Raw genomic sequence first — 10,953 nt, forward strand, 5'->3', positions numbered from 1 at the left:
GGTCCACGTGGACAAAAGTGTGGCAAAAGTAAAGCTTGCACCGAGTGGCTGACATCTTATATGGCTGCTGGCTGAGTGTATAGCACATTTAATTGATGCGCTTAATGCGGATTACAAGGAAAAGGTGGCTCAAAGTGGGCAATTAGTAACGAAAACGCATAGGAAAATTAATAATATATATAATCTATTAAAATATTAGTAAAATAAAATTAATAAAATATTAAACAAACCTTTTAATATTTGTATATAAAATATTGACAGGTGCATCGGTGCGTATGCGTAATTTAAACGCCACCTTTGGATTGTTTAGTGAACTCAAAATAAGCTATAAACACCACTATGTGGCGTTACCTCAAGCTTTAATAAATTATTAAATTATTAGAACATTTATATTTCTAGGTGCAATTAATTAATATGCACTAAATGCTTTTCTAGCTAAGCCTAGGCCACATATATTCCACCCTATATCTAGATCATGGAAGTTCAACGTTGAACAGTTGTCGTTCGGTTGGCACACAAGCGATACACAAGTCACAGTACTCCGTAGACAATAACGGATTTTCTGGGACGTGATCACCCACATAAAAGGAAATATTTCAGCATTAACACGGTAATAACGATAAGATATTAAAAAAATATGGAATATATCACATGTTTACACAAACTGTCCTAAAAATTAAAATTTCAGAATGATTTTGACAATTTAAAACATAGTTTTCCATAAAAAAAATTGCATTTAAAAGTGTAATGATTGTTTAGTTTCCAGAGTTGCACTTGGATGTTGTTAAAAAGCAATAATAATTTTTACTACTTTAAGAGTGCTTGGACAGTGCTTGGTCAAAACAATGTTTCTGTTTATTTTTTTCCTTTTTTTTTTTTACTAAAGTAATTTATATAGCAATGGATGACAACGATTCTATGCCCGATAATGCGCTGTGGCCATTTCAGGGAGGACGGCGACCAAGTGCCGCCCAAAGACTTCACAATCTGACTTTAGGAGCAGGATCAAATTCTGCTTCCGGATTGCCCCCTGCCACCGAACATCTTCACAAACCCATCCATCCAGCCCTCCAGTGTGATAAACCTCAATCATTCCAGGGACGTTGTGATCGGTCCCAGGTATCATGGACCCGTGTCCATATACTATATGGATTATACGGAGGCACACGCCATGCAAACAGCATCAGGTGAGTCCCCTATTCTGGGAACAGTGGAAAATATTTTACCGTTTTCTATCGGAAAACTCAATCAACAATTGGCTCAATTCATTAACATATTTCTGTGTTAATAATAATATTGGCATAAATTGCATTCTAAGAAATATACATAAGTAAGTATAAGTATAAGAATTTTATTTTTCTACTGATTAAAAAAAAAAAACATAAACTTCCTAGATAAAAATTAAAATATTAAAAAAAAAAGTATTTTAAATCGTTAAGTCATAGAACGTGTTTTTCCACACTCGAGATGAATTTCGATTAGATTATAACAAGACTTGTGATCTGATTACTAATTAATTGTCTGAGAAATACTTTAAACACTAATTTAAGAACAGAGAGTTTGTTTGTAGATCAAACTTTAGCCACTAGCAATGCACGTCGCATATTGCGCATACGTCACGTAGTACAGATGAGAGAGGAAGAGAGATATGTGAGAAGGAAGAGTGCAAATCGTAAGTATGTAAAATGTGATATGGTAAAAAGTTGTTTGTTCGACGGGTTCAGGTGCGGTGGCGGTACCAGTAGCACTCGCCAGTGCAATTCTCGGTCAATCCCATTAAAAACCATTATAAAACAATAAACATCCAGGCCGCTTCTGTCCCCCGGTATTTTCTGGCCTCGCTTATTTGTTTTGTATCATTTATCCAAAAGTTGTGATAAAAGTTCTCTCAGAGCGCACGACGATACTGATTCATAACTTGAAGTTGATTTATAAAATGTATAAAAATGATATTAAGCCAAAAACAATTTTAAGGCCTTACAATTTAATCTTTATTAAAACAGTGAAACCAGAGAATAGTATATAAAACATCAAAAAATACAATACATTGATATGCAAATTTGTAGCATATGAAACAATCCCACTTTTTGGGCACGGTGTATAGCAAATGCTAATTGATTGGCTTTCGCTAATTTAGGAATCAACAGTCACAATGCAAATGGAAATGGCAACGCCAACCGAGGCCGCGATAAAACGCCATCGCAGAGACTCACCCGGAATACCATTCTCCTGATCACGCTGATCCTTTTGGTCCTGGCCACCGGATTGGTGGTGCTCTACGTGGAACTCAATCGACCCCGAGCGGAGTTGCCCAGTAACAAGGCCATCTACTTTGGCAACAACTACGACCACGATACGTGTAAGTGGGCGGGACTCGGATTGTCCTCATAGCCAATTCAATTTTACAGTTTCGAATCTAGGAAAAGGCCACCTGGTCATCGGCAGGGATCAATGGGGAGCAACCAACACCACTTCCGCCCTGATCATTCCCCTTAGGAGACCGATCCCTTATGTCCTGATCACCCACATTGGAGAACAGGCGCTGCCCTGCGAGAACGTCTACCAGTGCCTCATCAGGATGCAAACCACCCAGGATTCCGATATTGCCCAGAAGGGATTGCCGGACTTACAGTCCAATTTTTATGTAAGTAATAGAATTGATTTCGTAAAATATTTGAGAACAAGAATAAAGGAGTAACCCTTATCAAATGGACTTTTGCTTTCCGCTTACGCAAATTATCAAATTTTCGAATCGATTTCGACCAGATTTCGAAGGAGGGCAACATCTACGAGGGCCGCGGCTGGGACTGGGCCAACACGTATGCGAACCAGACGTTGGCCGTTACCTTTATGGGCGACTACACCCGCTTTAAGCCGTCTGCCAAACAAATGGAAGGTGCCCAATTTCTGCTAGCCGATGCAGTGGCCAACCGAAGTCTGGAGGTCGACTACAAACTGGTGGCCCAAAATCAAGTAAGAACGCCAGAGACTAATGAAATCTAAAAATGCATAGTATAACTATTCCAGACAAAGACGACGAAAAGCCCGGGGGCTTATGTCTATCAAGAAATCCGGAACTGGCCGCACTTCTACGGCTGCGGAATGGACGGGGCACCGGCTTGTGGCATCGAACTGGGCATGAAACCGGAATCGTGGGATGCCAAGCAATAGCTACAGACTTTTTACCAGCTAAGTGTATCACCTGCGTTTTCGCGCCTGCTTTCCCGGTTGACCACCCACCGCCCACTTACTGCATTTGGTGGCACATTGCCGCTGACAGCGGCAGATAAAAGAAAATATAATAAAACAAAAGTTGGGAGGCCAGGACAAAAAAAATATAAATTTATTTTTACAGCATTTGCTTGCCGCAAATCAAAAAGAAAATATACAAAATAAATAAACTTAAAATTCTTTTATTTTTTCCCTGTGCAACACTGTGAGCCATGAAACCGCTTTCCGCGGAGCGGTCCACGTGGACCAAAGTGAAGCTTGCTCAGCGTGCACCGAGTGGCTGACATCTCGTGTGGCTGTTGGCTGAGTGTTGAGCACATTAAATTGATGCGCTTGGTGCGGATTACAAGAAAAATGCGGCTTGAAGTGCGCAGTTAAGTAAGAAAACGCACAAAAATAAAAGAGATATAGAATTTATTGAAATACCAGTAACATAAATTTAATGAATTGTTCATAAAACCTATTTTTATACCCTTGCAGAGCAAAGGGTATTATAATTTTGGCCAGAAGTTTGCAACGCAGTGAAGGAGACACCTTAGACCCCATAAAGTATATATATTCTTGATCAGCATCACCATCTGAATCGAAATACGTCTGTACGTCTGTCCGTCTGTCCGTCTGTCCGTCTGTCTGTCTGTCCGTCTGTCCGTCTGTCCGTCTGTCCGTCTGTCCTCCTGTCCGTTTCTGCCCAAACTAGTCTCTCAGTTTTAAAGCTATCTTGCTGAAACTTTCCCAAAAGGTGTGTAGTTATTGCACGCAGTATATAAGTCGGAACGGCCCGGATCGGGCGACTATATAGGATAGCTCCCATACAAGAGATTGAAATACAAAATTCTAACGCCGTTGTTTTTAATCAGAACGACTTGATTTCTTCCACATGGCGTTTTCTAGTTACTATTGAGTTTCGGGTTAAATTTTATCGAAATCGGATAACTCTATCATATAGCTGCCATAGGAGAGATCAAAAAATATATATAGAATTAAAGGAAATTAATTGATTACGTCATTGTTTTTCATCACACGACTATGATTTTTTCAGTATCAAGTTTTTTAACTAGCCTTGGTTCATAAAAAAAATTTCATAAAAATCGGACAACTATATCATATAGCTGCTATAGGAAAGATCGAAAAATCTATATAGAATTAACGGAAATAAAATGATAATATCCTTATTTCTCATCAGAAAATCATGATTTTTGGAATATAGAGTTTTCTAACGACTCTTGAATAACAAATAAAATTTCAGCAAAATCGGACGACTATATCTTATAGCTGACATATGAACAATATTCAAAAATATGAAAAATTAATAGAAAAGTTGTCGTTGCTTCGATGTTGTTTAGGCTTTGTGTATTCTGTTTGAAATATTTAATGACTGCAAGGGTATATAAGCTTCGGCTTGCCGAAGCTAGCTTCCTTTCTTGTTATATTAAATATTGACAGGTGCATCGGTGCGTATGCGTAATTTAAACGCCGCCCTTTGGATTGTCCAGTGAACTTAAAATAAGCTTTACCCTAACTTTTTCATGTATTTGCTAACATAAATAACCACTAGGTGGCGTAACCCTTAGCTTTATTAAGATATTAAAAAAAAATTATACCTTAAGTACAATGACTTTTCCCATAAGAACATTTTTATTTCTAGATGCTATTACTTAATATGCACTTAATGGTTTTAGTGCTTTTCCAACTAAGTCTAGGGTAATATTCCACAAATATTCCACCCTATATGCAAATTATGCCTATATAAAAGCCTACAATTGAATATAAAAATATGCATGATTAACAAAAAAATTCCCCATTCACACTGATTTTCATTTCATTACAATAAAAATAGCTGCGCCAACTTCGGATCAGAGAGCGAACGGCACTTGAATCTCAATCACTATAGTGCCAAGTAAGTAAGCCACGAGAGAGGACTCGATATTTTGTTTACTTTTCAGTTTGAACCCCATCCATGGAAGTTCAACGTTGAACAGTTGTCGTTCGGCTGGCACGCAAGCGGTACACAAATCACAACACTCCGGAGACAATATCGCATTTTCTGGGACGTGATCACCCACATAAAAGGAAATATTTCAGCATTAACACGGTATCATACGATAAGATATTAAATACTTTAAAAGGACTTGATGCGTTAAAAAAGATCACATATTAATGCAAAATGATCTTAATAATTATAATAGTCATTTCTCATTAAAAAAAACGCATTTAAAAATGTAATGTTTTTAGGTTTCAAAGTTGCACTTATATGTTGTTTAAAAGCAATTATAATTTATTACTTAAACAATACTTGGTTAGCTTCACAACAACTTTTTTATTATTTTGCTTCTTTTTTTTTGGCAAAAGAAATTCATATGGCTATGGATAACAACGATCCAACGCCCGGAAATGCACTGTGGTCATTGCAGGGCGGAGAGCGACCAAGTGCCGCCCAAAGACTCCATAACCTGACTTCGGGAGCAGGATCGAATCCAGCTTCCGGATTGCCCCTGCCACCGAACATCTTCACAAACCCATCCATCCAGCCCTCCAGTGTGATAAACCTCAATCATTCCACCGACGTTGTGATCGGTCCCAGGTATCATGGACCCGTGTCCATATACTATATGGATTACACGGAGGCACACGCCATGCAAACAGCAGCAGGTGAGTCCCCCATTCTGGGAACAGTGGAAAATTTTTTACCGTTCACTATCGGGAAATTCAATTAATTAATTAACATATTTCTGAAGTAATAATAATATTGGTAGTAACTTCTATTATAAGAAAGCTGAGCTTAAAACTTTAAAATATTTTTATAAAGTAATAATTTTTATAATTAATTTTTTTTTATTATTACAACTCTATTAAACAAAAGCTTGCCAGAATAAAATTTAAAACTTAAAAAAAAATTTATTTTAAATTAATCATGGAACGTGTTTTTCGCAACTCGAGGTGAATTTTGATTAGATTAAAAGCTTTTGTGATCTGATTACTAAATAATTGTCTGAATTGGCAAATGTGCGTTGTCGCGATTTTTTTTATGCTAAACACTTTGTAACAAACTTTTAGTAAAAACTGACGGCATTTAAAATAATAAATTTGTTTGATCAGTGAGAAAACCATTGATGGCAAATTAGTAGTTCGTTAACTCGATCGTCAGCTATGGATATTTTATAGGCTCAATAATTTAACGGGAGGAACTGAATAATCAAGGTAATTGAAATGCAAATCGTGCGGCGGGGATTCCAGGAATCCCCTGATAATCGTACTTATATATCTAAACTCGAGCAAAGAGAGTCTCCTCTTAGTTGCACTCAGATATGAACAGAGAGAGAGAGAGAAAGAGCAAAATACGGTTATCCAGTGTTTATGGATCAAACATTAGCCACTTGCGATGCACGTCGCACATTGCGCATACGTCACGTAGTACAAATGAGAGAGGGAGAGAGAAATGTGAGAAGGAAGAGTGCAAAGCGTAAGTGTGTAAAATGTGATATGGCAAAAAGACAACAATAACAACAAAAGGCCGGCAGTGCCATGACGCATCCGCTCCACTCTCCCCACTTCCCCTTTTGCCTTTCCCTTACACAAAAACAAACACGAAACATGTCAACCAAGGGAAGAGCGAGATGGCTGCTTTTCGAGCGTTTTTGCCATTTCTGTTTCTGTTTCTGTGTTCCATCGACAGCTGCGCCGCATTTCCAGTTGTTTGTTCGACGGGTTCAGGTGCGGTGGCGGTACCAGTAGCACTCGCCTGTGCAATTATCGGTCAATCCCATTAAAAACCATTATAAAACAATAAACATCCAGGCCGCTTCTGTCCCCCGGTATTTTCTGCCCGCGCTTATTATGCTAATACCGATGATTCAGCGGACAGTTAGTCATCGAAAATAGCCGATAATGTCCAGTGTTGTACCATTTATCCAAAAGTTGTGATAACCGAGTGACAGCCACCGTGAAGCAAAGTGCCATGAAACTGCTGCTAAAAGTTCACTCGGAGCGCACGGCGCGGAGGAGACGTACTCCAGAGCCCAGTTTAACACACTCCCGGGACTCATCAAGTATATATAAAACACCCATCACATCACATATGTATCTCTGACTTTCTACTCCAAAAACAATATTTAGTTGAAGCAATAAGGGGTGTCAGATAAGAATCATGCACTGAAAGAAAATATTATTAATGTTTTATTTATCAAGTTTAAATGATTTCTTTTTACTGAAAATGAAAATGGGTATGGAAATAATTTAAAAAAAACTTTTAAAGTGGTTATAGTTTAGTTCTTTTCATTAAATCAGAAAGATAAAAAAAATAAGTGAATATCAACTGATTCATAACTTGAAGTTGTATTCATCAAGTATAATGTTTGAATGATTTATAATAAGAATATAAATGACATCAAGGGAAAAAATTTTTTAAGGCCTTACAATTGAATTATCTTTATTAAATCAGCGAATCAACGGAATCTATAATATGTTTCTTAACATCAAAAAAACAATACATTGATATGCAAATTTGTAGCATATGAAACAATCCCTCTTTTTGGGCTCGGTGTATAGCAAATGCTAATTGATTGGCTTTCGCTAATTTAGGAATCAACAGTCACAATGCAAATGGCAATGGCAACGCCAACCGAGGCCGCGATAAAACGCCATCGCAGAGACTCACCCGGAATACCATACTGCTGATCACGCTGATCCTTTTGGTCCTGGCCACCGGATTAGTGGTGCTCTACGTGGAACTCAATCGACCCCGAGCGGAGTTGCCCAGCAACAAGGCCATCTACTTTGGCAACAACTACGACCACGATACGTGTAAGTGGGCGGGACTCGGATTGTCCTCATAGCCAATTCAATTTTACAGTTCCGAATCTAGGAAACGGCCACCTGGTCATCGACAGAGAGCAGTGGGGAGCGGCCAAGACCACTCCCGCCCTGATCATTCCCCTCAAGAGACCAATTCCCTATGTCCTGATCACCCACATCGGAGTGCAGTCGCTGCCCTGCGAGAACATCTACAAGTGCTCCATCAAAATGCGAACCATCCAGGATTCCGCTGTTGCCGAGAAGGGATTGCCGGACATACAGTCCAATTTTTATGTAAGTTATAGAATTAGTTTCCTTAAAAATATGAGAGTCCTATCTTACCGCCTAAAAAAAAACTTAACAAAATGATTTTTCAAATACATTAATATCAACTTTGCATAAAATTGCAACTTTACCAAATGATTGTTAACAACTAAAAGTTGACTAAATTCTAGAAGTCCTAAAAAATATTTTTAAAGTGTATTTGCAAAAAGAAATCCCGGCGCGTGCATTTGTGTTCCCGGCACGTTCACTTGCCATTTTGGGCATTTAGCTTTCCGCTTACGCAAATTGTCAAATTTCCGAATTTGTTTCGACCAGGTTTCGGAGGAGGGCAACATCTACGTGGGCCGCGGCTGGGACTGGGCCAACACGTATGCGAACCAGACGTTGGCCGTTACCTTTATGGGCGACTACGGCCGCTTCAAGCCGTCTGCCAAGCAAATGGAAGGTGTCCAATTTCTGCTGGCCCATGCAGTGGCTAACCGAAACTTAGAGGTCGACTACAAGTTGGTGGCCCAAAATCAGGTAAGAACGCCAGAGACTAATGAAATCTAAAAATACATAATATAACTATTCCAGACAAAGACGACGAAAAGCCCGGGGGCCTATGTCTATCAAGAAATCCGGAACTGGCCGCACTTCTACGGCTGCGGAATGGACGGGGCACCGGCTTGTGGCATCGAACTGGGCATGAAACCGGAATCGTGGGATGCCAAGCAATAGCTACAGACTTTTTACCAACTAAGTGTATCCGAGCACAAATTATATTTAATACGTATACTAAGGCGAGGCGGGCTTTCTTTTAATCGGTTATGCTGGCTCGAAAACACCGCAAACCGGTTGGGAGCGGGCGGGTTATTTTTAAAAAAATAAACAGATACTCGTATCGCCCTCTCTCTGGAGCTCTGTTTGTATAAACTGTCGCTCAAAAAGCTGGAAATTCCCAAGCCGCAGTCAACCTATCAGTACCAGTACCCCATTCTCCCACAGACAGGCTTTAACACTCATGGATTGTGTGTGTATTATATATGGACAGCCTTTGTGCGCCAGTACAACATCATTATCGGTAGCTTCACTTCACTTGTATTGATGGTGTTGTGATCGCTCTGGCTGCCTTTGTCACTTATCTGGTTTTCAAGTTAATTAATACACAATAATAATGATAATAATGAGGTTGTAAAACGTTGGGAATGAGCACTTTCCAACTCACAGGATGGCTAGATAAGTCTGAAATAAATTGTAAATAAAAATATTGGATATCCCAGTTGTGAGTGAGTACTTGAATCACAGAGCTTCAGTGTAAGGCTGTAAATATGTGATGAACATTTGTTGATATTTAACAGTCACATCCACATGAAAAATAAACTATTTATAACTATTCTGCGGTCCCAACTTTTGGACTTTAACTATGACGGCATTGCAGCATATACATATTAATAATTTGCACAGAAATATGGGTATACACTTTGACCCCTTATCGCTAATGGCCTTCGGTTCAATCCCCTAAAAAGAGTGACGTACATTCATTGACTAATTAAACACAGACCACCTTGAGAAAAATAAATTATACCTACTCCGCGGAACGAATTTTTGGCCAAAACAATGACGAAAGTGCGGCACGTGTAGCGACCAAAACAAGAAAAAAAAAAAAAAGCAAATGCGATGAGGGAACCAAGTTTGGCAAAATAATTAATAATAATTAACAAAAGAAAATGTGTAAAGGAATGTGTACAAAAATAGATACGCTGATTGATTTTGCAGCTGATGTAAAAAAATACGTCGGAAATGATTTACAATAATTACTAGTGTTTTTCGCAATAAAATGGGTCAACAAAGAATAGATTGCCTGGCGACACACGATATTCATAAATCACAAAGAGACAGTTTAGTTTGAACTTGAACTGCAGCCATACAAATAAATTATAAATGCCACGCTATTTCTTATCAGTATTTTAAAAACACTTAGAAACAGAAACTTTACTGTTTTCCGATCAAAGGTTTTTCTGCTTTCTTTTAGTCTCTTTTATTTTAAAATTATGGAAAAAGCGTATTTGAAATTCGTTCCATTAATTTAATGATCTTTACAATTTATCTATCAACAGTTTCCCGGCGCCCTTTTTATACTTTCAACGATCACCAAACCACCGCTCGTCTATAATTACATTAAATATTTTTCAACGCAAGCACAATGGGTCAAGCCGGAGTTCGTAGAGAAAAGCGATATGAGAAATGGCCAAAACCGATTGCGGGCCACAAACAAAACAATTCTCGGAAATGGTAGCGCAATTTAAAATGTTCAGATTTTTGCCCACACTGCACTGTCTGTACCAAAAGTATTGGGAGTCGGGAGAGAGCCGCAGATCTGTGTTGTTTATTGGTTGAACAAATACAAAAATATAATACGTATACGCCGTGTTGGGTGTATTGGTGTTGATGTGGTTTGGACGACTAAACAAAAACAAACAGTCATCGTCAGGTGGGTTGGCAGACTGGAGTGCCCGATCTCCAGCCACGGGGCGTAGATAGAAGTATCATTATGAATTTGACTAATATCTGGAAGATATATGTATATAAAAAAACCCGAAATCAAGAACAGGTTCCTCAACTTCGGTGACGCATGGAAAAACCGAAAAATGCAGGTCTGAAAAT

The 10,953-nt window shown here is 38.7% G+C and overlaps 2 protein-coding genes across 4 annotated transcripts; both read left to right on the forward strand.

The window, feature by feature from the left end:
* The first annotated feature begins 703 nt into the window (after window positions 1–703).
* LOC108096427 (peptidoglycan-recognition protein LA-like) lies at window positions 704–9,561 on the forward strand. The gene is given in 7 exon segments (XM_017198014.2): window positions 704–1,026; window positions 1,028–1,187; window positions 2,138–2,359; window positions 2,409–2,644; window positions 2,767–2,973; window positions 3,028–3,186; window positions 9,043–9,561. Coding segments are annotated over 6 exon segments (1,095 nt in total). The 5' UTR covers window positions 704–900; the 3' UTR covers window positions 3,172–3,186; window positions 9,043–9,561.
* Window positions 5,196–9,088, forward strand: LOC108096426 (peptidoglycan-recognition protein LA). 3 transcript variants are annotated; one of them, XM_017198011.2, is made up of 6 exons: window positions 5,204–5,323; window positions 5,581–5,880; window positions 7,810–8,031; window positions 8,081–8,316; window positions 8,623–8,829; window positions 8,884–9,088. In XM_017198011.2, exons 2-6 carry the CDS (start codon window positions 5,589–5,591, stop codon window positions 9,025–9,027), a joined length of 1,101 nt encoding a protein of 366 aa, XP_017053500.1. In that variant the 5' UTR covers window positions 5,204–5,323; window positions 5,581–5,588; the 3' UTR covers window positions 9,028–9,088. The 3 variants fall into 3 exon arrangements, with proteins under 3 accessions (XP_017053502.1, XP_017053500.1, XP_017053501.1); XM_017198012.2 differs by lacking the exons at window positions 5,204–5,323; window positions 5,581–5,880 and adding an exon at window positions 6,914–7,277; XM_017198013.2 differs by lacking the exons at window positions 8,623–8,829; window positions 8,884–9,088 and having other exon boundaries at window positions 5,196–5,323; window positions 8,093–8,206.
* Window positions 9,562–10,953: the final 1,392 nt, after the last annotated feature.

Source organism: Drosophila ficusphila, unplaced genomic scaffold (genome assembly GCF_018152265.1).
Source record: "Drosophila ficusphila isolate 14025-0441.05 unplaced genomic scaffold, ASM1815226v1 contig_106, whole genome shotgun sequence".
In the NCBI taxonomy this organism is placed as follows: Eukaryota; Metazoa; Arthropoda; class Insecta; order Diptera; family Drosophilidae; genus Drosophila; species Drosophila ficusphila.

What these genes read in the sequence shown, in the direction of transcription:
- LOC108096426 (XM_017198011.2), top strand. Translation starts at nt 5,589, where the DNA reads ATGGCTATGGATAACAACGATCCAACGCCCGGAAATGCACTGTGGTCA. An exon ending in ACATACAGTCCAATTTTTAT is followed by an intron (nt 8,317 to 8,622) that starts GTAAGTTATAGA and finishes TGTTTCGACCAG; the next exon opens with GTTTCGGAGGAGGGCAACAT. An exon ending in AGTTGGTGGCCCAAAATCAG is followed by an intron (nt 8,830 to 8,883) that starts GTAAGAACGCCA and finishes TAACTATTCCAG; the next exon opens with ACAAAGACGACGAAAAGCCC.